Source organism: Esox lucius, chromosome 6 (genome assembly GCF_011004845.1).
Source record: "Esox lucius isolate fEsoLuc1 chromosome 6, fEsoLuc1.pri, whole genome shotgun sequence".
NCBI classification, from domain to species: Eukaryota; Metazoa; Chordata; class Actinopteri; order Esociformes; family Esocidae; genus Esox; species Esox lucius.
The window spans coordinates 8,525,467-8,551,596 of record NC_047574.1 but is presented as its reverse complement, the minus strand read 5'-3'; the positions used below and the strand labels follow the sequence as shown (position 1 = coordinate 8,551,596).

The 26,130-nt window shown below is 40.9% G+C and overlaps 1 protein-coding gene across 6 annotated transcripts; it reads right to left on the bottom strand.

Annotated features, from left to right (window-relative positions):
• Nucleotides 1–261: 261 nt before the first annotated feature.
• LOC105021321 (cytohesin-1) lies at nt 262–21,553 on the bottom strand. Of its 6 annotated transcripts, none has more exons than XM_034292542.1 (13): nt 21,500–21,553; nt 9,577–9,662; nt 7,673–7,737; nt 7,275–7,341; nt 7,065–7,183; nt 6,633–6,713; nt 5,516–5,628; nt 5,288–5,436; nt 4,975–5,087; nt 3,258–3,336; nt 3,072–3,143; nt 2,799–2,953; nt 262–367 (listed from the first exon to the last, which is right to left on the bottom strand). In XM_034292542.1, exons 1-13 carry the CDS (start codon nt 21,504–21,506, stop codon nt 277–279), a joined length of 1,197 nt encoding a protein of 398 aa, XP_034148433.1. In that variant the 5' UTR covers nt 21,507–21,553; the 3' UTR covers nt 262–276. The 6 variants fall into 6 exon arrangements, with proteins under 6 accessions (XP_034148433.1, XP_019902950.2, XP_019902951.2 ...); XM_020047391.3 differs by lacking the exon at nt 21,500–21,553 and adding an exon at nt 17,424–17,620; XM_020047392.3 differs by lacking the exon at nt 21,500–21,553 and adding an exon at nt 12,538–13,202.
• Nucleotides 21,554–26,130: the final 4,577 nt, after the last annotated feature.

Genomic DNA, 26,130 nt, shown 5'->3' with positions numbered 1-26,130 from the left:
ATTATCACCGTCTCGAAAGCATGCATCAGTTTACTGTCAACTGAGCAAGCCAGCCTGCATTGGATGGAAAGGGGTAATACATGTTTATTTTTCTATGGACAAGCTATAATTATTATACATACATAATGGGTATGTGATACGCCACTTTAGAGGAGTCAGGTAACTGAGTCTAATACCGGCATGTGTATTCTGAATCTCCAAGAGAATCCATGTTTGCTGGTAAAGGAAGGAATGTTCTGCCTTTGATTTGACCTCCAACAACGAACACTTCATTCTTTAGTTTGTGGGCATGGCGAGACACATCATCAGAAACCACCCTTGGCCAATATCTGGTTTTGTTTTTGTTGGTGTGTAGAGGGTAGACAATCTGGAGAAACACAATGTTCAAATAAAGTCGTCATGGCTTAACGTTCACTACAACACTGGACACTGCATTGGCCTAGCAATGCTGTCCGGCTATACATATCGCAAATAAATTACGGTGACATACTGCATGTTTGCCCCAGCTTCTGTACAGAAATTTCTCAATGCAGTCTATCATTCGGCCTGGCGTTAAATCACTGGTGCAAAATTTCGCACTCATAATTGTCTGTTATATGCTTAATTTGGCTTCAGAAGTTATATATATTCACACAAGGGCCGGACTGTTGTTTTTAAATAAGCTACAAATGAAATAAGCAACCACGAAACACCGTCTCATGACTGCATAGCGCTGGAGGTACCTCGGGCCTATTCAGAACTGGGTAAACCTGCTTTTTAATATTTTGCCCCACAGACATGGAATGCAATTCAGAGTGATCTAAAACGACTGTAGATGTTTTAGTGCCATGAGACGTTTTGATGTCTTATAAATTATATTTTTGTTAATTGTGATATTTGTTGTTTGTTTTATTTCCATTTTGTGTTTTTTTAAATAAAGGACTCAGCGGTAAAAGAGACCTTTGTCTTAGTTGAATTCTCTGTATAAATAACGGAAAATATACTGTGTTAGCTAGCTACAGCACAGTAGCTACTACTGTTAGTACTCACCTGTTCAATTGCGCCGATTGTGCCATCCACTAGAGAATTTGCAATTATGTGTCCAATGAAGACATTTATGTTGTCTTTTATTATAACTTGTTTATCCTTCTTTATAAAATATACAGCTTTATTTTTAATTGTTTGCGGAAACGAAAGGCTGCAAACCAGTTGCGATGCAGCGTTTAGATAAATAACGAGGCTGTCGGATTTTTCAAAGAAGTTACCGATTAAAGTTAAGGTTTCCTCGGCCGCAATAAACTTGTGCCATTTGTCAGGTTTTAATTCGGTTGCCTTTAAAGTAACATCCTGTAAAAACACAACCCTCTTATCTTCTCCCTCCATGTTATCCTAATTTTTGAAAACCATTGTCATTTTTGCTTGCTAGCTATTGTTAAATATTCAGGGAATATGAATCTTAGGTATCGGGTAACTACCAAGCTAAACGTCTAAACTTCAACTGACGAAACCGTCAAAAGATTTGAAATGCATTCCTCGTGCACAGAATGCTCACATGCCTAACGTTTTGTCATTCAAACTGTCAAAAGCTATGGAATGCAATGTGGTGGACACTGGGCAATCAATGACCTCCAATAGCAAATTTCATAGGTTTACAGGGTTGTCAACTAAAATAAAGAATAAAAAAAGAATGAAGGGTTGAGAAACTTTTGAGGGGTTGAGATTTATTTATGGCAATTTGAAATAAACAAATGCAGGATTACATGGCATAAAAGCACAAAGAAATGTTTACAATACATGAATTGCATGAAATAAATAAACAATTATAACTAAAGGCTAACTTATTAATATGCAGTGCATTGAGAACAAATACTTGCAGGTTCATTAATCTTTTATTGAGGAATTAAACACAGTCCTTCAAAGAGCATATTGATATGACAAATGCTCACTTGATAACACATTTGTAAGACAACAACTGTAATGCCAGGGTATATGCACTATCTACTGCAAGTTACTCTGGATAACAGCAGCTGCTAAATTACCTAAATGTAAAATTTAACAATCCATTGCTTTGTCTACTCCTTCCACATAGGTTTTCCCAAGCTATTGCGCATAGCATATTACAGCAAAAGTGTTTGGGAACAAGATTACCAAAAAGTTGAGATTTGTATAAAAAATAAAATATTGTTGCCTTCATCTGTTCATTGTTTATGAAAGCAAAATATTGCCCGATTCAACTTCCTGTAGGCCCTATAGGGTTGCAACTCTGGTCTTGAAGGGGCAGTTCCAGTTTATACTGTCTCCCTTTAATCATAGACTAATTCAAACCAATGATACCAGGTGATGGCCATTTATTAGCCGGTAAAAAAAAAAAAACCAGAAGTCCAATCTTCGTTGTACCAATATCCCTGTCTTTAACCTGTGTCCTTCCAAACCGCTTTCCCTCCAATTTTTGTTAAGCCCTCCAACAGGCTATAGGGCTCTTCCGAGGTCTGGTGTGCATAGCTCGATCTGTCCTTAAGGTCCATTGCCCATAGACACTGAGCTGTAGATTGACGCCTAGTCCTCCTCCTGAAGTGCTTATGTCTGGGAATTTCCTACAGGCTTGTCAAGGCAGACACCTTCTTCTTCCGGGCTGCTAACATCTCATAGAAAGGATCCCTGCTGATGGCTTTTCTATCATGAAGAGGTAAGAGTAATGTTGATTTTACATTTGCTATTGGACAGTATTCACTCAGGGTAGGAGGACATGACTTGGAAGTTTAAAATCAAGTAGCATAAAAGAGGAAGGGTGCGTTATTAGGATGTAACCACTAACTTACTTGATGTGGATGATCCACTCGTCCTTTTCCTCGGCTGTGGGGGCAGAGATTCGATAGAAAGTGTGGTTGCCCTCGACAACACGTCCGTCTGCCTCTGTCTTACACGCTTTGATCACCTGATCCCTGTGGTCAGGGATGTACAGCTCAAAACAATTCTGAGAAAAAAGACAGAAAGAGAGAAGAGGTGTGACTCAGAGGATTCTTCAAGGACGCAGAAAAAACGGCAGAAGAAAAAGCACAGGAATGTAGATATACACAGTGTGTGTTACTTACTGGCTTCTTGGAGTCGATCACCCCTCTAATACTCAGATTTTCCAGTGGGATAATGCCCCTAGGCTCCTTGTCCTTGAGGAAGAGAGGGAGGGCAAAAAAGCAACAGGAGAAAAGGAACTAGAAGGTTAGAGCCCACTGCTGGTATACAGAAAATAGAAAGATAATTGGAAAGAAAGAGCAACCCACAGTAGTGTATTCAAAGTAGTACAGGCAGTTGTCTGTCAGAATGAACCATCGCCTTTTCCATGTCTTCACACGCCCCCCTGAAGTGGTTAAAAGGTTGAAACAGAAGTTAGAGTTCCACCAGGATTTATATTAGATCACAGGGAACAGGTTAGAAGCTACTGCAGCATTGAAAAGTATTCAGACCCATTTACTTTTGCCACATTTTGTTGTGTTATACTGTAAACTTAATGTGTAATAGATGACCAGACCCTCTTCCTAGAACTGTCCATCAGGCCACAATAAATAACTCGGCATGAATGTCCTTGGTCAGGGAGGAGACCAAGAACCCAGTGGCTATTCTAACAGAACTTCAGAGCTTTTCTGCAGGGATGGGAAAATATTTCAGAAGGACAACAATCTTTGTAGAACGACATCAATAAGGCCTTCATGGTAGTGGCTAGACAGAAGCCAGTCCTGTGTAAAAAGCATATGAAATGCCACCTGGAGTTTGCCAAACAGCACTTAAATCATTCTGAAAGCATGAATAAAATAAAATAAATCGGGTCAGATGAGACAAAAATCTAATTATTAAGCCTGAGCTTCATCTGGCAAAAACAAGGTACTGCTCATCACCATGGGCGCATCATGCTATGGGGATGCTTCTCAGTGGAGTGGTTTAGGATCAAGTCTGTGAATTTCCTTGAATGGCCCAGTCCAATGTGGACTGGAACCCCACTGAACATCTTTGGGGAGTACAGATGGTTGAGGCATCTCCAAGAATACTCAAAACTGTGATCGCTACAAAACACGGTTCTGCAAATTACTCAATAAAAGACCTGAATAATTATGCACATAAGATTTTTAATTGTTACCTTTCTAATAAATTGGCACAAATTTCAGAAAACATGTTTCACTTCATCATTATGGGATATTGTGGGTCCAGTTACTTATTTAGGCCGGAGTGACTTTTCTAGGGTTTCTGGTCATCTATTATACATTAAGTCTACAATATAACCACACATTTTTTTGGAAAAAGTGTAGGGGATTGATTACTTTAACAGATAAGTTGCACATAGACAATCCAAACAGACAGATGACAGCACAGACGTTAGTCCATACCAGGCAGGATGGAGGCTATGGGTGCGTTCCAAGAAGTCTCTAATGCAGCCATGCTTCTCAGAAAGAATAGCACAACATCAAGAAAGTTGACCATGTACGCTATACAGTAGATGAAATGCTGATCGGATGGTAAGGTTAGGTTCAAAGGTTGTTGGTTGTTTTAGAGGTCAGTGACCGTAGGCCTCACAGCTTGTGTACGGAACAGACAAATTACATCTGCCAATAATTACAAGCCATTTAATTTTATACAATGAAATCATAGTTACAGTAGGCCTAGATATGCATGGGTCAGAGCTGTGGGAAATGTGGCAGAGTTTAGCGGAGCAGCACCCTGAAGCGTAGCACAAACAGCCTGGAGGGTAAAGCTCCCAGTTCAGACACATTACATTCAGTACTACATACCTCCTGGAGACCACAATCACCCAAACAAAACCAATGAGGAAGACAAAAGGAGATTAATGTTATGACGCATGAGTAATTGTTTAAACCGTATTCACACCAAGAAGGAAGACCTGGAAAGTATAGTTCTGCATCTGTCAATCAGAGGGACTGGCAGCTTCAATGATGCTAGCTTTCCTGACCTCAGCTGGACTTTCACATGCAAAAGATGACTCTCTTACCTAATTTAAGTAACCAGCCCTCTCGGTCAGGGTTAAAGAAGGTGTGTGTGAGGTCGTTCCCATCATCCTCTGGGATCTTAAAGGGCTCATTCTTTATACTCTCATACAGGTTCTACATACAAAGGATAGAAAGAGAATGGCAGAACTTGAGGTCTTTTAATGTTTGATGCAAACACAACATGGTGTGTGTGTCCTCAGACATTCCTATTATAGTATAAGGTAAAGGGAAGAAAATATGGATATACCTATATATAGGCTTATATAGAAGTGATGGTGTAAAAGTGATGGAGAGAGTAATAAAAATAGTTCTACCCTTAGAAGGTCCTCTGGCAGGTCACCTCCATCATTGATTCCTTTGTTCATGGCAATGAATCTCTGGTGAGAAGGTTTGTCCTTTACATTGGGGTTATGGAGACTGGTGTTCAGCATGATAACAGCAAACGACAACACATAACATGTATCTGGAACACACAGAGGAGGTAAAGTTAGTGTGTGTCTGTGCGCATGCGCGCGTGTGAGTTAGTGCTGGCCTGTATGTACCGCTGTGCTGGAACACTCCTGGGTTACAGTGACAGTATCTCTGGGCAAACGCCTCCATCATTCTGTCAATCTTCTGAGCTTCACCTGGCAACCGGAAACTCCACAGGAACTGTCTGGGGGAGATGAGACACAATCCTTAGCGGACATGTATTACTATACTAATGAAAAACACGAGTCTCCACAAGTATAGTTACCCATGTAAAATCCGGAAGAGTGACAATATTTACTGGTCCTCCCTTGTAAAACTTGTTATTTTGGGCTGGTGGTTAATATTAGGGGTCAATAAAGGTTTAGTGTTAGAATTATGGTTATTATTACAAGTATTTTTATTTGAACCACGAGCTGCAATGGCAGCAACAATAGGCACATTGTACTGTGACCTATCGGAGTGGGGGGTTGAAAGATTAATTCCCAGTAAGATACTTCAGACCCAAATATCTCCAGAAGTGACTGTGTCTGGAGTATTTACATAGCTGAGTTTACATGCTTGGTGGTGCTGAATGTTAGAGTTTAAATTGCAAATGCTAGTCAAATTACTAATAGCATAGTCAGATTCAAGTTAGCCTGCAGCTGATGGAAGTGTTGTCTCAATCACCATGGTAACCTCATTTGAGGCACAGACAAAGTCTGTGACACAGGTCACATGGTTGTGAGGAAATTGAGCAGCAATGTACAATGTTACTTGTTACTAGAAATGCTTTTATTCTTTAGGAAGCATTATGCAGCAGACATTTGTTTAGAGTTTTTTTTTTTTTTTTTAAATACTTTAGTTTCTATAAAATGACTTTTTATAAAATAAATTACTGGCTGCACTTTGTTCAATAACTGCACCTGAGTAAGTTGGTAGCACACCAGCTCTCCTCAAATGTGTTCAATGTAGAAATTAAAGATTTATATGAAAGCATTGGATTCAAAACTTTTATTTTTATTTATAATTTATTATGTGTTGTAGTAGATTTTTACAATGTTTGTCCTTATGTATATGATTGTAAATAAGAATGTTTTTCTTTTTTAAATAAATAGCAATATTATTGTACCGTGAGAATCGGGTTAATATTGTATTGGGAGGCCCCAGACTTGGGTGTAGATATCAGAATGGGGAAAATGTGTTATTTACCTGAGGGCCTGGACCAGGTTGAGGTCAGTGAATTCATGCAGCTCCACGAAGGCTTGTAGAACCTCAAGATTTAAGGTCTCTCTACATGAACATATACCGACAGAAAAAAAGGTATTCAGACTTATGGCCCTGAAAGCAAAGTTCAGGTTTACGTTCAGCAGAGCATACATTGAATTGTTCGGGGGAAACCAAAAATGAGTATTTCTTATAAAGGAGGTTTATCAGAGAACACCTGTGAAACTGGAGAATAAACTGTGTTATCTTTGTCTCCTTTTCTGTTATATATAGATACATTTTTCATTGGACCAAATTGATAATACACATTAAGAATGAATTAACCCAGAGGAGTTAAGAGGTCATCCATAAAAATACTTTTTGCTTGTTCTCCCTTAGTTGTGGTAATTTTGTACACACACACACACACACACACACCTCTCCCCCAAGTAGTCTCCGATAGCGGTCTTGTTAAGCCCCTCCCCTTTGTAGAGAAATTGGGCGATGTCATCACTGGTGTTCTTCAGCAGACCACAGTCAATAAAAAAATTAATCCCCTGTTGGACACATGCAGCCTATTAAAACAAAGAACCACAGCCAGAGCACCAATCAGATCACAGAGTGGGCTCTACTGGGTGTCACTCTCACCTTCTTGGGGTCCATGTTGAACTTTTTGCGACCCATCGATACCTGCTTGTTCCTTTGCATGCTTTTCCTGAAGACACAACTCGGTTTTCAAGTAAGATAAACTAATTTATAGAGCATTTCTGAACATTACAATTAGCTTTTGAAACACACAGAAAGAAATAATATCTACAGCAAATAAAACCATTCAGAAATCCTTTATACACTTATGCCTTATAGGTTTGATCAAGCTATTATAGACATACCCCTTGGTACGTTATGAACACCATCACAACAAACAGCCCTTAACCGATAACATTTTTTGAAGCCCAGATCCATCACTCAGAAACACACAATTCTTCTCTTCACTACAGTGACAAAACACCACATAACAAAAAAAGAGAGACAGAAAACAGACATACCTTTCTTTGGTATGCCCCAGGTTATCGATTTCAGTGGTCACCTCAGCTATCTCATCCTTCAGCCGCTATAGAGAAATAGAGAGACGGAGGTGAGGATGAATGGATGGTATTGCCCCATCCACAGTCCTGTGGATCCAATGTTAAGAGGGTGATTGTTTCTAAATGGGAACTGGTGTCGTTGCTGCCAGCTAAGGTCAAAACTGACAACCATACACGACTCCCTCCTTCTTCCACCTGACCCAGATCTACTCATTTCTTTGCCCTGACCCCCCACCCCCGCCCCCCCACTCATTCTCTCCCCTCATCCCCCAGAGGAAAGGGTGGGGGGGGGGGAGCAATGAGATGGAGACAGACAGACATCAAACAACAAATGACAATCCTGACTCTCTACACGGTCTCCTAATATTGACCACTACTGGTGCACTACACATGAAATAGGGGTCCATTTGAAGTGCGGTCAGACTGAGGGATGAAGACAGATTAGAGGGATAATCAGGATGTTGTGCATGAGGCTGCTGACACCAGCCTGTCCATCTGTGTATGGGTTACCATGGTAACATCCCAGCCCACTGTCCCTACACCATAGAAACTCTGGTCATCTGTCCTGGTTACGGGGAAATTACACACCCCATTAGCCATTAGCCTCTAGTGGCCCTTTTATCTTTTACCAACACTAACACGCATGCACAATGCAATTGTCGATGAACAAAAATAACGATCCATTATAATTATATTTTTCCTAATGCATAACCATAACATCGAACCAATCTAACCCTCAGTGAGGACCATCTGATGTTAATATTCTATGAGGACTGTCTGAGGTTAATAATCTATGAGGACCGTCTGAGGTAAATACTCTATGAGGACCGTCTGAGGTAAATACTCTATGAGGACCGTCTGAATGTCTGAGGTAAATACTCTATGAGGACCGTCTGAGGTAAATACCCTATGAGGACCGTCTGAGGTAAATACCCTATGAGGTCCGTCTGAATGTCTGAGGTTAATACTATATGAGGTCCGTCTGAGGTTAATACTCTATGAGGTCCGTCTGAATGTCTGAGGTAAATACTCTATGAGGACCGTCTGAGGTTAATACTCTATGAGGTCCGTCTGAATGTCTGAGGTAAATACTCTATGAGGTCCGTCTGAGGTTAATACTCTATGAGGACCGTCTGAATGTCTGAGGTAAATGCTCTATGAGGACTTTTGGGCCCTACAAATATATCACTACTAGTATACACATACTAGGGGGTCAAGGTGTATGTGAGGGAGACTGATATTTCATATATAGCTCTGGAAAAAATTAAGACTACTGCACTTTTTACTTTCCTTTCCAAAAAAGTAGAAAAGGAAGGTTTTACACACATACATACACAGTAGATAAATACTGTACGTAAACAAACACACAGAAAGACACACGGCTCATGAAAGAGCAGAGGGCATACATGCGCACACACAAACACTCCCAATGGAGAATATTTGCTGCCCCAGGACCACCCAAATTCTTCCAGGATAGGGGTTAGCATCGATGGGGTTGGGACTACAGTACTAGACTCTAATGTGGATAAGAGACTAAACTAAAAAACACAGACGGACCCAAACAAAGGCTCATCTATCATGGAAGACTAACGCTCTAGTGGACATCATGAGTTCCCTCCCTTCTCTGTTTGTCCCTGTTCATCTCCTCCTCTTTCTAATCCCCTTTCCTCACCCTCAGTAGTGAAGAGGGCATACCGTGCAAACAGAAATCAGGCCCAAAACTTGAGTGTTGGAGGTCCTTCTCGGTTTACTCAATATATTAAAAAATTAAAAGCAGCTTGTCTGTGAACTGCCTGTCGGCTGCCTGCCTGTCTCTCTGTCGGCTACCTGCCTGTCTCTCTGTCGGCTGCCTGCCTGTCAGTTACCTGTATGTCCTGCAGTAGTTCTTGTTTCCTGCAGCGGATGCTTTCCAACTCCTGTTTCTCCTCAGGCCTCAAATCCACCATAGGCACTGAAAGAGAGAGCAAAAGACAGAACAGGAGAGAGAAAGACAGAGCGAGAGAAAGAGGGAGCAAAAAAAGACAGCAAGAAAGACAGAGAGAGAAGATAAGGATAACATTGTTCACAATCACCATGGCAACACAGCCTACATCCAAATCCAACACCTCCAGCCACACACACACACACACACACACACACACACACACACCTCCAGCCACACACACCCACACCTCCAGCCACACACACACACACACACACACACACACACACCTCCAGCCACACACACACACACACACACACCCCTTTCAAATCATCCCATCTGAGGCACCACACACAGCACACTCACAAGACCAACCCGACCCTCCCAGACACACACGCCAGAACAATATCTGGAGAACACAGATAAGAGAATGATAGAACACCAGGCGTCCATCCGAGAGGTGACGAGAGACGGCCCACAGACACACCCATCTCGGCTGTACTCTATAAGGCAGCCAAAGTAGGCTGGAACAGGAGACCAGAATACCCATTTAAAAACATGGTGACTTAAATACGATTTCCTCGGTGCACAAAGCACACACAGACGTTGTTACAGGAGTCCCAATCCATGTGATTCTTCATCAGAGGAGAAGACAACAGAATGGATTATTTACCAGCTGAAGTAATCTCTCGCTCTCACAACTCGTGACAGTCTAGAGGTCAGCGTGTGTAATAAGACACCCAGTCATCTACTGCCACTGACTGTGTGGTTGCAGAATCTAACATCCCTCACGAAGTTGAGAAAGAGACACAAATGTGCGGAATCATTTAAGCTGGATATCAGCTATAGATTCCCATAACGGTACACACTATTGACTGAAATAACTTTGTCCATTTCGTGTGAGGGCGTTTGCCTTTAGTTGCTACACTGCCAGTGGAGACTTGTATTGGGTGTCGTCTGTACACGGCAGAACAACTTTTCAATGGGTACTCAAGTTAACTGGGTTTGTATAACGGGGAGAAAATGCCTCTTTTGAATCTATGTTAATGTCCTCAATAGGAACGGTTATGAAATGAGGGGTGATAGAGCTGTGCTGTTGTTCTCTCTGTCGCTTTGCCCAAGGTCTAAACAACATACTGGCTTCGACGGTTTAACATTGTGGTTACCAGTCAAGTACCGTAACCGCTAGGGTATCTGCCACCCAGCCCCGAGCTACAGAGACGACCCACAACAGAATGTTGGCGCCGCCTGACTGAACTGAAGGAGCAGAGAGACACAGCTAAAAAGAACAGCAAGAGAGAGAGGGGACAGATCATAAGAACCTGGAGAGTGTCAGCACGGGTCATGTAATGTTTAGTGTTCAAAAAAAGATCTCATCTGGCTTAGGCGAGCATTTCAAAAAGCTTCCCCCAAGCAGCTGAAAACAGAATATCTGAATATGGAAAGTTTTTAACATTTTTAAAACAATTGTCCATCGAAAAGTATAGAGTCATGATTTTACTGTTGACAGCCAATGAGAGTGAGAGGTGAGAGGTCAGCATCTGAAGAACGCAGGCAAACCCGATATTATCTTCAGTATTGGTGTTTGACTTCAGGCTCAGTTCAACACCAGAAAATACTTTACAAGAAATCTGTTGGCAGTGAGGCTGATGCAGTAAAATGAAGCTTGGTTCCCCTTTTACAGTCAGAACAGAAGTTGCTTTTCATGCTGCAGAAGTGACCTCTTCTGCTTAATGTGCTCCAAAACCTAATGTCGGCAAAGCCTATAGTCCAGCTACATTCAATAATCTCAGACTACCACTGGCAGATCGGAATAAATTGGATGATAACAGTAACAAGCCATTTGATAAGCCTAGCTGATCAGGAAAGGTATTAATATTGATCATCTCGGGACGTTGTCAAAGTCTACTACATCAGGTCCATAACATCCGACACTTAAACCTCTAAATACATTGTTGTAACCATGTTAAAGGATGGAAACTCCTGAGTAATGTGATACAGCCTAGAGGTGGGTCATAGGTCATAGGTTGAGGAAGCTGTCTACTTCAGTCTCCCCTCAGGCAGGAGGCTCTATGATGGCAGCAGTTATCATTTAAATACCGTCACTGGCTTCCTGCTCTTTGCAAAACCATGAATGTCGTAATGCCCCCAGGGTAGAGTCCGTGCCCTTAGTTCCTGTGGTTGTTCTAACTTCTACCAGTAAACACATTGTTGGAACAAGGAAGGCGTCTTTGGAACCATGGAGCCGATCAACAGTAACCGCTGGGGTTAGCCAGCTAGCTTGCCTTAACATTCTGTGGGAACCGTTTTTTTATTTTTTTAAGCGCGAAATATGCACGTTTCCTGTGTAGCTTACATGGTAAGAGAATGGGACAGGGTTGTGGGTGTGATTCCCACAGGTGGCCAGTTAGAAAAAATTATTCACTCAATACTGCAACTGGATCTGGATAATGTCTGCTAAATGATGCTAATGTGAAATGGGTATTGTCCTACTAGGGGCTCCCAACCCTCAACGCCCCCTCCAAGCTTTCCACAGTATCCCTGAACTGGTGCACCTGAAGCCATGGGGATTCCTTGACTAATGGATTCAGGTGTGCCAGTTTAGGATTTAAACAAACAAAAACAATGTGGGGAGGGCCTGAGGAGGGGGTTAGGAAATCGTGACCTTATGGACTCAACAACCAAAAACAAGAAAATCGATATTTTCTAAACTCTCTACTAGCAGAACATTTGTTCAGTGTTTTGGATAGTCTGTTTTGGTAACATGTTGTCTGAACAGACACACACAGTTCTGGCCACACACTGATAAACGAATGCAGTTATTGTTGCATTCCTTGAGCCAACCCTAACACACACACACACACACACACACACACACTTTCTCCCCATTGTATAGTGTTCCTACCTGAGTGAGTTTGTCTCTCCCAGTTCCAGGTGTCGTCCAGTACACTGTCTAGTATATCTTAAGATCCTAGTTACTCAGTCTCCAGTCTTGTACTGATGTACCAGTACCATTACTTTTCCAGGGCCAGTCCCAGCCCTATACTCTTGTCTAGCTCTGTAAAGGCCAGCAGTAATAAGCGAGACCAGCTGAGAGTCCACTCTGGTCTTAGTTGAGAGTCTGGTTGTCGTCTAATCCAGTCTCACAGCAGCTGGACTCTCTGCACACCTCTCTACCAGCTCAACAGACCAGTATGTATCCCAGCAAGATCTCAGTGCCGTTCCAGAACTGTAGCCCAGACGGTCCCAGTCCCTGAGCACCTCTCTGCACCTGTCTGGCCTGTGATGCAGTACTAAAATAACCAACCCCAGCCCCCCACTCAACCCCAGCGGCCGGACCAGACTATCCTTAACCCCTTAACCTTCTGGGCATATACCGTCTGACTGTCACACCACGGGGCTGTAATCCAACACAGAGTGTGAGAGAAAGGGAGAGAGATACAGGGAGACAGAGAGAACACGCTAGCTGCAACCCCCCTGCACCCCGGAAAAAAAATACAGTGAGGGAGAACGCGTGTCTGAGATCCAGGAGGGCTCAGATCAAGCTACTATTTGTTGATAGATCACTGACAGCACAGGGAACCGCCCCTCTTCTCCCTAAACTCCTCCCTCATTCCTTATAAGCATTTTGCAGGCACCACCTTGTGGACACACACAACCACATACAGTGGGGAGAAGAAGTATTTGATACACTGCTGATTTTGCAGGTTTTCCCACTTACATGTAGAAGTCTGTAATTTTTATCATATGTAGTCTTCAACTGTGAGTGACGGAATCTAAAACAAAAATCCAGAAAATTACATTCTATGATTTATAAGTAATTAATTTGCCATTTATTACATGACATAAGTATTTGATACATCAGAAAATCAGAACTTAATATTTGGTACAGAAAGCTTTGTTTGCAATTATAGAGATCATACACGTTTCCTGTAGTTCTTGACCAGGTTTGCACACACTGCAGCAGGGATTTTTTGCCCACTCCTCCATACAAACCTTCTCCAGATCCTTCTGGATCCTGCCAAAGATTTTCTATTGGGTTCAAGTCTGGAGACTGGCTAGGCCACTTCAGGACCCTGAGATGCTTCTTACGGAGCCACTCCTTAGTTGCCTTGGCTGTGTGTTTCGGGTCGTTGTCATGCTGGAAGACCCAGCCACGACCCACCTTCAATGCTCTTGCTGAGGGAAGGAGGTTGTTGGCCAAGATCTCACGATACATGGCCCCATCCATCCTCCCCTCAATACGGTGCAGTCGTCCTGTCCCCTTTGTAGAAAAGCATCCCCAAAGAATGATGTTTCCACCTCCATGCTTCACCGTTGGGATGGTGTTCTTGGGGTTGTACTCATCTTCTTCCTCCAAACACGGCGAGTGGAGTTTAGACCAAAAAGCTCTATTTTTGTCTCATCAGACCACATTACCTTCTTCTACTTCCCCTCTGGATCATCCAGATGGTCATTGGCAAACTCTAGACGGCCCTGGACATGCGCTGGCTTGAGCAGGGGGACCTTGCGTGCGCTGCAGGATTTTAATCCATGACGGTGTAGTGTGTTACTAATGGTTTTCTTTGAGACTGTGGTCCCAGCTCTCTTCAGGTCATTGACCAGGTCTTGCCATGTAGTTCTGGGCTGATCCCTCACCTTCCTCATGATCATTGATGCCACACAAGGGTGAGATCTTGCATGGAGCCCCAGACCAAGGGAGATTGACCCTCATCTTGAACTTCTTCCAAGCTGCTTGCATTGTAAGTAGGAAAACCTCTACATGCTTTGTAAGTAGGAAAACCTGAAAAATCGGCAGTGTATCAAATACTTGTTCTCCCCATTGTACACACAGGCCTGGATACATAAGATTGTAAAGCAATTTCATCCAGTCCCGAATCAGTGATTCAGGACTACCCTTGTAGGGACCTGAAACCTAATCCTAACCCAGAAATAGTCCTAAAAAAAAAATAATAATACACTGTGCAAGAAAGGGCACTCTGTTCCACACAAACAATGTTCAAAAACACATGTGCCTAAAGCAAAAATTAAATGTGGATCAATTATTTCTTTATCTTCTTGCTTTTTTTTTTTATCCAACAACATGAACAACTTGTCCTCAATGTGAGACTGAATAGACCATTGTTTCCAAGTTTAGCTACAGTCTCAGTTACTAATAAAGTGAAAATAATATCTAAGTACCACATGCATACAGGTGATGGGCCGAAGCCCTAAAGAAGATGTGCTAGACGTTTGGTAGAAATTATAGAAGTGACTAGCAGAGATGATACATAAGCTTGGAATGGTTTACAATGTATTACTAGAATATTTGGACATTAGCAAACAAATGGAAATGTGTTCAGTAGAAATATACACTATAGCGTCATCCCTAGAGAGATCTCTGTCATCTAAAAACACTAAAGCATATTCGATGTGAGGCCACTCTAGACCTCCATTCAAATACTGTAGTTTCAACAGTATTTAGGTGAACTACACTTGGATGGCAATTAACCTAGCCTGAAACATGAAGGATTGGATTAGATCTCCTGACTGCTTTAAGTTTAGCTACCTGTGTCAATAGAGAGACAAGAGAAAAACAATAGAGATAAAATAGAGACAGTTAAAGAGCTATAATAGAGGGAACAGAGAGAGAAAGATCAAGGGCGAGAAGAGTGATAGAGAATAGAGAATTAAAATAAAGAGCAACAATTGGAGAATAAACAGCAAACAGAGATAATAGGGAGAAAGGATCGTAGACAGAATACATAATGATGAGAGATGAGGGAGAGATCAAACAGAAAGAGAGAGAAGAGAGAAAATGTGATAAAGCGTGTGTGTGCTCCAGGTTTACGCGAACACACAAAGATTTGAGAAAATGCAATTTCCACCTAAAGGTTAGGTTTAAGAAAGAAATGCTGCGATGGGCATAGCGTTAGAATTAAAGTTACTATCTGGTTAACAGTTTAGGGTTAGGCTTCTGGATAGGTAAACTGTAGGCACACATCTGGTTATTGAGGTTAGGGTATGGTTAAGGTTATGGTTTGGGTAAGGAATAGGGATTTCTTTCCACTGGTCAAACGTGTGTGTGTGTGTGTGTGTGTGAGAGAGCGTGTTAATTCAAGGGCACTGTTTCCCAACACGCAAACCAAACAACTGGCTGTGGGGAGTGGTGACCCCTGCTGCCTAGTAACCCTATTACAAGCAGAATTGCACATTGACACTAAATAACATTTTGTTGCAACTAATATAAATGATAATACACACATAATATCACATACATAGTTCCAAACATGATTTCATAGATTTAAAGCTAGTTTTATTAAATGTGCCAAACCTAGCTCAACCAGCTTCAGTCAGTGGAGACTAGAAAAATTAAGCATGTGTATCTTAGTGGAGCTCAAAAATAAAAGAACAAAAGAAGCAACTCAACAAGAAAGTTTGCAGAAACCCACTAATAACACAAACAAAATCTGATGATGAAGGATATATTAATTGTGATATTGCCCCAACTTCAGCTTGTTGTAGCAGCACCTACAGCTCAGACCTCCCACCTAACATAAGGGCGGCTAGTTCAGAAGCTGAACAGGTCTTGCCTGAATCATCGCATCACCAATGTATGGATGACTCGTGAGTGAAACTGTCTCTCTCTTGAACGCCCCAACGCTTTAGCCAGACTAGCTCACCGACCATGGTATGAATGTCGGCTGATCAGCAGGGGGCTATTTCGAATTAAAACATTTGAGGAAATTAGAAGAAATCCTGAAATCTGGCAAAACTATTACAATGCCATTCAAGAATTAAATGTCCCTTGAAGTACAGCACTGGACATACCTACGGTTAACCATGTCCCGAGAAAGACTGAGACTGAATGGATTAGCAATGATTTCAGAGGGTCTTGTAGACACTCAAATATGAAGGACATATTCACAGAATAATGGTTAGAAAGTGATTGTAGCAGAAGGTAATACAACAGCTTTCACTTTACTATCTTAACTTACGACTGAACCCTTTAGTTCAAGTGAACTGACTAAACTGTATCCCGCACTAACAATGACAGAATTGTCACTGCATCCATCCCTACCCTTCCCTTCACTGCCTACCCAAACACTGGCCAAAAGCTAAACAACCACAGACATTAAGTCCCTTTCCCTCGGTTTTCACTGACAGCAGGTTGGAGCACATTTTAATTGAAGGTAGACAATTCAGGAAGTGATTACAAATCCTTTTGAAACAAACAGGTTCTACTTTTCTGTTAATTGAAAACGTATTGAAACATTTAATTGAAATCAACCAGCCACACAATTAACCTAAAGCCAAACAATAACTATTGGCAATTTAGAGCATGCAACACAGTTTGTGACAACTTTTAATTGATGTATACATTTTTGTGGTATGAATTATAGACGGATTGACTACGTTAACTTTAACCAAACCATCTTTAATAGTAGGATCCACACACACAATTTCCTTCGACTGCAACTGGATCAATGGACCTGTTATAGTATTTATAGATACGCGTATTATAAATTCCTGGTTGCACAATACACACAAAAGCTGCATGGCCTCAATTCATTCCGCTTAATGGACCTTTTGTTACATGTGAATTAGCATAATCAAACCAGTCTATGACTGACTTGTTGCGCAGGTTATAATAGCCAACAGAAACAATGTAAAAAAATATATATAATCTGTTGTAATTATTTGTGGAAATATTTGGGGATAAGTCAGACTCAAATGTCAAAGGCTTGCTAGCAATGCTAGCTAATTATAGTATGCTGTGCACTACAGAACCAGAGATCTCTGCTAACTTACCTACTCCGTCTTCTGACTTCAGAACCATCATATACCGTAAGTTACAATTCCTCTCAATTATTGAATGTACTCCTTCTCACGTAGTTCTTAATAGAGCAGTGATAAATATATCTATAAAATGTAACGATGCCTTATAAAACTTTCAACAATATTATGAAAATGCAACAGCTGTTAGAAAGTAGGCGTGGTTAGGAACACTTGTCAGTACTGGGCAGCCAATCGAAAGCTGTGCTCTGTTTACGAAAAGTCTCTCTCGCTCTCTCTCTCCCTTTAGAAGTATTTAGAAGCCTCTAGGTTACCATCTCTCTTCTTGAATAAATATTTCAATTTATTATTTTTTTTCAAAAATTAACACATGGCTATCACTGTCCTCTTCCATTTTCAATGCTACAAACAGTAATTTTTGTTATAATCTGTAAAATGTTACATTGCAGTTTTACAATGTTATGTCATTTTTTGGGGGATTTATGATCATTTCAAACTATAAGTTGTAGGTAGTAGCACAGAGACATGGACCAAAAATACAGAACATTTTATTATAAAACATCATCTGTTGTGGGAATTGATTAACTTATTATAGGAAATGAATAGATACAGTCCATATTCATTACAAACAACTGTAGATATTTGTTATATTATGAAAAATATAGTAAAAAGTACAAAATTAACTAAAACTATGTCTAAACTGTGTTTTCTCTAAATTAGTTTTAGAATTTGTTATTATACACAATGTAAAGTGTGAATGAAAGTTCCCTTTTTAGTTTTTTTGTCAGATCCGTTTACATCCCAATAGGGCCTCTTTGAGACCTCTCTAAATTGTAACCCTAACTCTATTTCACAAAATGATCTAAAACAATATCTTAACTATTTTTCCAGCTGTATATTGATAGATGATTTAGAACCTGCTATGACATAGCATGAGAAGTGTAAATGTAAACAACATAATTTTAATGTTCTCACAAATCAGACAATGCAGCAAAAACAACAATAGGTAACATTTCCAAACCGGTAACCTATTTACTAGACACTACAAGATATTACAGTATGAGTCAATATTACTGTGGAATTTTGATGTTATTGATCCTGCAAAAAAAACTTGACATTTTTCAATTCATTTATATTGTACAACCCCTGACCTCTGTGAAAAATATAAAAGCTTAACAGTTGAGACTGGTGCTTTGGATATGTCAACAGTGGGCTATGTCTGAAGAAATGGGTGAAGTGGCTAAGCTAAAATGTCATTAAATAGTTATCAAGATGTATATAGCTACTTCAGCAACTCCTTCAAGACTAGTTTCCAGGTGACATATTCTAAGCAATAGTCTCAACTCCCAAGCTTTCATATTTTACACAGAGGTCAGGGGTCGTTCCATAAGGATGAATTGAATGCTTTGCGGGTTACTTTTCAGGACCAATAACTAAAGAATACCACAGTAGAATTGTCTGATCTGGTTCCAACCTACAGATAACAGTGTGAAGTTGCTAGATTTAATCCTCCCAAAATGTTACCTATTGTTATTTTGTTATGGTTGCATGTTTAGTGCAGTCACAAACAGTCAAAATTGTCAAAACATTAATTTAGTTTTGGGAATTAGGTTTAGGTTAATAGAGTCAATGAGTTTTTGTTTAATTGTATTACAGATTTATAGTTTTAATGGTTTGTAGTTTACAGGGCATCATTACAAATAGACAGGAGAGATATGTAATCTAACAAGGAATACATTTTTGGTCATATGTGTATTTTTCATATATAGCTGTAATGGCCCATTGACATGAATGAGAAATATTTCTAAGTCCAGAGTGCAAAGAGGCCCTATAAATATTGAAGTAGCAGAGATTCCCTAACGAGTACCCAAGATGCCTTACCAATGTTGCCGAGATGCACTACCAATGTAGCCAAGATGCCCTATAGGTAGCCGAGATGCCCTATAGGTAGCCAAGATGCCCCGTTTCAGGTAGCCAAGATGCCGTTACAGATATCTCTCTCTCTCTCTCTCTCAGCCCAGTTGTAAGTTTTACAGTTTGGGTTACTGTTCCCCAGATGTGTAATAAAATACACTTATAGGGACCTGAAACATAATCGTAACCCAGAAATACATCTGATGCTCCCTATGCCCAAGTCCTAAACCTAACCCAATTACCATAACATTAACCTCAATAATTTAACCTTTATGCCTAATCTTTACCGATCCGTTATATCTAACCAGTAATGCCTAAATCTTAAAGTCCCCAAATGTACTGAAAGGCCTGGATCTCTCTCACACACATAAACACAGGGAAACGAAAGAGCGAGAAAAAATGAATAAGCACAAGGTGAAAGTAAGCCTATAAATGGACACAGAGGGCGGTTAAATTATAATGGTTAGAGATGAGAGTGGAATTAAACCTTCTAAATCATAAGACAGTGGAAGGAGAGAGGGTTTTAAAGAGTAGTGGTATGCTTGAATAAGAGTCTAATTCACTGAGTTTGTCAACAGAGAAAAACAGGATATGCTGCTTGCTGAGGGAGAATGCAAGCAAGAGCCAATGAGGAAGGGGATGAAAAGGCCCTGAGAAGGAATATCTGACAAGGAGGTAGACATTTATACAAAGTCACTAGAAACACTAGAAACAGAAATATTCTAATGAACATGTTTTCAATCCAGGAATAGGCACTAAATGTATGTACTATTCTTCATGCCCACTGTTCCATGTTGAATTTGTTGATAATCAAATTCAACGTTGATCATGTTTTTAATGTGTGCCATCAGGTTTAATGGCTCTGGGTGGAGTTGGCAGGGTGATGAATTGGCGGATTGGCATTTGAGTTATCACAACATTTAACTGGTCAATCTGGATCTTTTTTTCTGGAGCTGTATATACAGTGAATATAAAAGGTCTACACACCCCTGTTAAAATGCCAGGTTCTTGTGATGTAAAAGAATGAGACAAAGATAAGTCATGTCAGAACTTTTTCCACCTTTCATGTGACCAGTAACGTGAACAATTCAATTGAAAAACAAACTGAGATCTTTGAGGGGGAAAAATAAATAAATCTCACAATAACCTCAAGGCAAAAATTGTATGGGCATCAAAGGCAGATTTAAATGTAGAGAAGAGTGTGGCCACTGAAACACTTCCAGCATGTGAAACGCCATAGGCCCTCCTTGTATAGATCAGAAGCATTAGGTATTATTTGCACACTAAGCAGCCGGGCTGTGAGCAAAGCATGAATACCATTATCTGGAGAGGACGGGATGAAGACCATGCAGGCATGCATTTGCTCCATTTTCCACAGTTTTACCGTCTTTTCCTCCACCCTCCCTTATTCCTTGGTGCGCCCAGGAAATTCTGAACATGGGCCTGAAATCCAGCCAGTTGGGTCAAAGCAGGGTTCATGTTGAGCACATTGAAGAAGAATCTGCTGTCATCAGTGCCTCAGTCACAATCTCTTGCCAGTAACCATATCTACAAGATTGCGGGCCTTTCCCGCCCTTTCAAATATTTTTTGTTCTATTGCTTCCTTCTCAAGTGTAGTAATAACCTTTCGGTGGAATACAATGTCTGATATGCGTAGGATGTTCTCCTCTGTCAAATTTTCCACAATCTGCATCCTTGCCATTCTCAATATTTGGGCTACCCGGAAAAGAGAAAAGATTCATTATTATGCGCCAAAGGACTTCGGACATTAGTTCTGGGCCAAATCACTGAATTTGCAGTTATCCGTTTGCTAATATCATGTAGTTTGTTGTTATATTAAAAACCTGTACATTGTAAGATCTGCCATGTAGATCTTGTTTTATTACTTTAATCTCTTTACTATAATAATAAGTTGAAATCATCAAAAATAGCTTTAATTTCAGTGCCACAAATGATAATACAAAGGACACCCCTCATACTTCTAACATGTTCATGTTGTTGTTGTGGTTGTATAACTGCAAGTTGCAAAGCCTTCATCAATATTCCTAAGTGTCAGTGGGACTTCCGGACAAAAATAAAACGCAGCGAGCAAGCATTTTCGTACAGCCAACAATTTAAATCTATTTAAATTTAGATGTTGCATCACTTTCACTACGTACTTAAAGAGTAATGCTTACCTGCCATATTCAGTCTAAAAATTAGAAAATGTCTTGTGTCTGCTCCCAGAAAACAAAAGTGAAACAATAGAACGTTGCTGCTTACGTCAAAGTGGGTATGAAAAACAAAACCTGGGTAAATAACTCCAGTAGCCCAGTCTGATGACATTGCATCATTTCCATAATGAAAGGTGTAAGGCACTGATCTCGAATGAAATGTTAGGAAGTTGACACAATCCCATGGACAGGGTCTCGGTTTCCCAACTTCATATGTTGTGTGCGGAGCCGTGCTCCAGTGGTAGTAATCTCTGCTCCGCGCACTTATGTGGCTCCCAGCAGAAGATCAGTGTTTCAACGCCTACCTTACTGTGTCCCCACTTCACATGTCTCCCAATGATTCCAGCAGTTGTCAATAATAACCTTGAGAAGCCCTAAATATTGACTCTGTCTGATGAGGCAAATACCTTCACGCCACTGCGTATGTACAAAAATATGCGGTTTGTTTATGTCACAAAATTGAGCATAATAATATATTAAAATATTTCAAATGTATGTATTTGATCAATATAGTCACAGCATATATTTAAATACATTTCGGCTTTATTTAAATATTTTTCATTTATATTTTTTGGAAATATGGGAATGGGTTCCCATCTTCATTCTTGATCTGGGGCCACTTCAAAGCTTTCTCCATGTAGCACTGCCTATATTCAGATAATCCCCAGAATGCATCAGAAGTAACTTCCTAGCTTCTATAAATTTAGTATACAGATGTATTCGCTTGGTGATTAGCAGGTCAAACGGATAACGGAAAGTACTGTATAATATTGTGTAAATATTTCAGTGCCATAACAACAATGGTCACCTTAACCTTTTTCTTTCCAATTGCAGTTTTCAAGACTTGTCGTTAACGGAGCATTAATGAACTGTGTAAACCCTTCAAACTTGAAATAACCTTTAATCAATATACTTCATTAATGTGATCCAGTGTTGCAGTTTGGCAAACATTTATTTTTTCAACACATACAAAACTATTATCAACATTGAAACCAGGCCTGTGCAACACAGCTCAGCCTAGCTTAGTTTTGCTTTGCTCAGGAGTGTAAAAATAGTACATTTAAGCTGTTCTTAAGTAGAGGCAACAAACACAGAGAAGAGAGACCTGTGAACAGGATGTAAGGAGAGAGGAGGATTTAACAGCTGTTTGCATGAATTATAACTTTATGAACTGAGTTTTGCTTTTGAGAGAGGGGAACGAAAAACAGAGACATTTAAAAATAATGGGTTATTATAACGCAGACAAAAATTACGTCAAGATGTTTATATATATATGTGTTTACATACACACCAATCAGCCATAACATTATGACCACCTGCCTAATATTGTGTAGGTCCCACTTTTGCCGCCAAAACAGCACTGACCCGTCGAGGCATGGACTCCACTAGACCTCTGAAGGTGTGCTGTAGTATCTGGCACCAAGACGTTAGCAGCAGATCCTTTAAGTCCTGTAAGTTGCGAGATGGGGCCTCCGTGGATTGGACTTGTTTGTCCAGAACATCCCACAGAAGTCGTTGTTGTGTCCCTCAAGCCATTCCTGAACCATTTTTGATTTGTGGCAGGGCGCATTATCCTGCTGAAAGAGGCCAATGCCATCAGGGAATACCGTGGTACATTAAAGTAACATCCACATGAATGGCAGGACCCAAGGTTTCCCAGTTGAACACTGCCCAAAGCATCACATTGCCTCTGCCGTCTTGCCTTCTTCCGATAGTGCATCCTGGTGCCATGTGTTCTCCAGGTAAGTTAGGCACACCCACCCGGCCATCCACGTGATGTAAAAGAAAACGTGATTCATCAGACCAGGCCATCTTCTTTCATTGCTCCATTGTCCAGTTTTGATGCTCACGTGCCCATTGTAAGCACTTTCGGCAGTCGACAGGGGTCAGCATGGGCACCCTGACTGGTCTGCGGCTACGCAGCCCCATACGCAACAAACTGCGATGCACTGTGTGTTCTGACACCTTTCTATGAGTACCTCAGATCCTTACGCTTGCTCATTTTTCCTGCTTCTAACACATCAACTTTGAGGACAGAATGTTGTCTAATATATCCCACCCACTGACAGGTGCCATGATAACGAGATTATCTGTGTTATTCACTTCACCTGTCAGTGGTCATAATGTTATGGCTGATCGGTGTGTGTGTATAAATATATATAAAATTAAATATGTGCTCAGCCGTTGAAAGGAATCCTTATAAATAGTAAATCCGTTTTTCAGCTTAAGTTTATCAGTAAAATTATTCCAACCAATGTGAATGGGAAATTGACCTAAATGACTGGAGGAAACAAAAAGAGGAAAGTAAAAGAAGAAAGAAAGACGGAGAAGTAGAGAGGAAGAGCATGACACTGGACTGAGAGGGGGAAAAATGCCATTTATAAGCGAATGAAAGCTGAAGAAAATCATGAGACAAGAGGCTGAAAACATATCCACTCACCTCACACCCACAAACTATCTTTCACTCTGGACATGTCGCCACACCACATGTGCCTGCACTCACTTACCGAGACACACATTTGTTTTTCTATCCTTGTGTGGAGCAGTGAACAGATTATCCATATTCCCTATCCCCTAAACCTATCCCTAATCTCAACCCTTACCCTAACCATAATCTAACCCTAATCTCAACCCTTACCCTAACCATAACCTAACCCTAATCTCAACCCTTACCCTAACCATAATCTAACCCTAATCTCAACCCTTACCCTAACCATAATCTAACCCTAATCTCAACCCCTTACCCTATCCATAATCTAACCCTAATCTCAACCCTTACCCTAACCATAATCTAACCCTAATGGCAAACCCAAAACCTAACCATTAATGCCTTAACAAAGAAAAAAGTAACCCTGTTTGGACTTCTGAGTTAGGACCTCTGTTCTCCACATGTATTGTTTGACACATACACACACACACAGAGGCACTGAACACATCAGGATTTTCGGTTTACGTGGTTGATTTGATAATTCACCTCATGGATACATTAATAATAACACCAGTAACATAATAACATTATACCACCTGCTATACTAGTTTAATCTGGTCAGGAGCAGATAAGTTAAACGTTTTTGTGTTATAATCAATAATCAGAGGTGAGAGGTAACCTACCTTTAGTTGCTGCAGGTCTGACTGTTGGACAAAGAAATGCCTGGAAACTGGAAGCACACAGCTCACTGACCGTCGCCATTATTAGAACAAGTGTGTTTTGTGAGTGTGAGTTGAACCAGGGATTAAAGTAGTGTCCTAAACGCGTCTCCTCTTCCCAGTCTCTCACTCTAGTGTCTCTGTTTGTCTCTCGAGACAGCCACCCTCCACCCACATGTTTATGAATCCCACCTCTGATGCACCATCACTGGGTACAACTCACAAAACCCTCCCAGAATGAGCCAACCTCCAGTGTGCTCACCCTTGCTCTGTCACACAGACTGACTCCTTTGAGTGCGCTCTTCTTTTCGCTTTCACATCCCCTGCTCTTCCTCTCTTTTTCCACTTCACTCTCATTCAATCACTTGACCTCCCTCCTCTATTTTTCACTTTGCTGCCTACTCACTTTCTATCTCCAACCCCCCGCTGCCATGTCTGTAGCAGTTGCTGAGATATTCTTAGAACTGATGACATTTTACACACATTAACGTGTGCGCATGCATACGCAAACATGCTCTCACACCTGCCCCCCAACACACGCACACGCTCGCACATACACACAGACTCCAAAAACAGACTTCAAACACACCCGCACTTAGTCACAACAGTCAAACATGCTGGTCATCAAAGTCATGCAGTCACACAGTAGCTACGGCACAGACAGACAGAAGCTTTAAATACAATTGTACATCACCAAGGGCATGAGGACAGAACACACACAATTTCTCATTCGTCCTGTTGTTACAACCAACATCATTCCTTCTGCTTTCATACTATTTTCTCATCAATCTATTGCTAGCCTGGTACCATTCCTGACAGCATCACCTTTAAGTCAAGGACCTGTTAGAGTCCCGGTTCAGTTGCCGAAAGGAGAGCAGTCTCCTCCACCCACAGTTGAGAGTAAACCTAAGTGAGTTAGAGTTAAGTGGCTTAGTGGACACTATCACAGCGTCCAAAGTAATAACGTGTCAACAAAACGACAAGAGCCTTCAAAAGTGTTTTGAAGCGGTAGGCAAAAGTACTAGTAGTGGGTCCAATGCCGCGTATGGTTTTGAGAACGGACTGTTGCTAAGAAAATGGACAGAATGCTCTTGGACAAGGATTTGTAAATTGCTCAGATACATTAACAAGACCGAAACAGCCTGTCAGTCTGTTGGAGTTCATTGACCTCAAGGCAATAGAGGTCAGCATCTTTAATACCATTGCAGAACCTCAACGACCTCAGGGCAGTGTGTTTGGAGCCTATTCAGAACTCCAACAACCTTGGAGGGTTTGTACTACATCATATCCTGTGTTTGGACTGCACTCATAGTTAACTTTGAAAGGCCTAACCCCCAACCCTAACCCCTAAACCCTTAACCCTAACCGTATGATTTGAGTATTATTTTGGAGATATTAGCTGTGTGTATTTGAAGACATTAGCTGTAGTTTGAGCTGTAGTTGGAAAT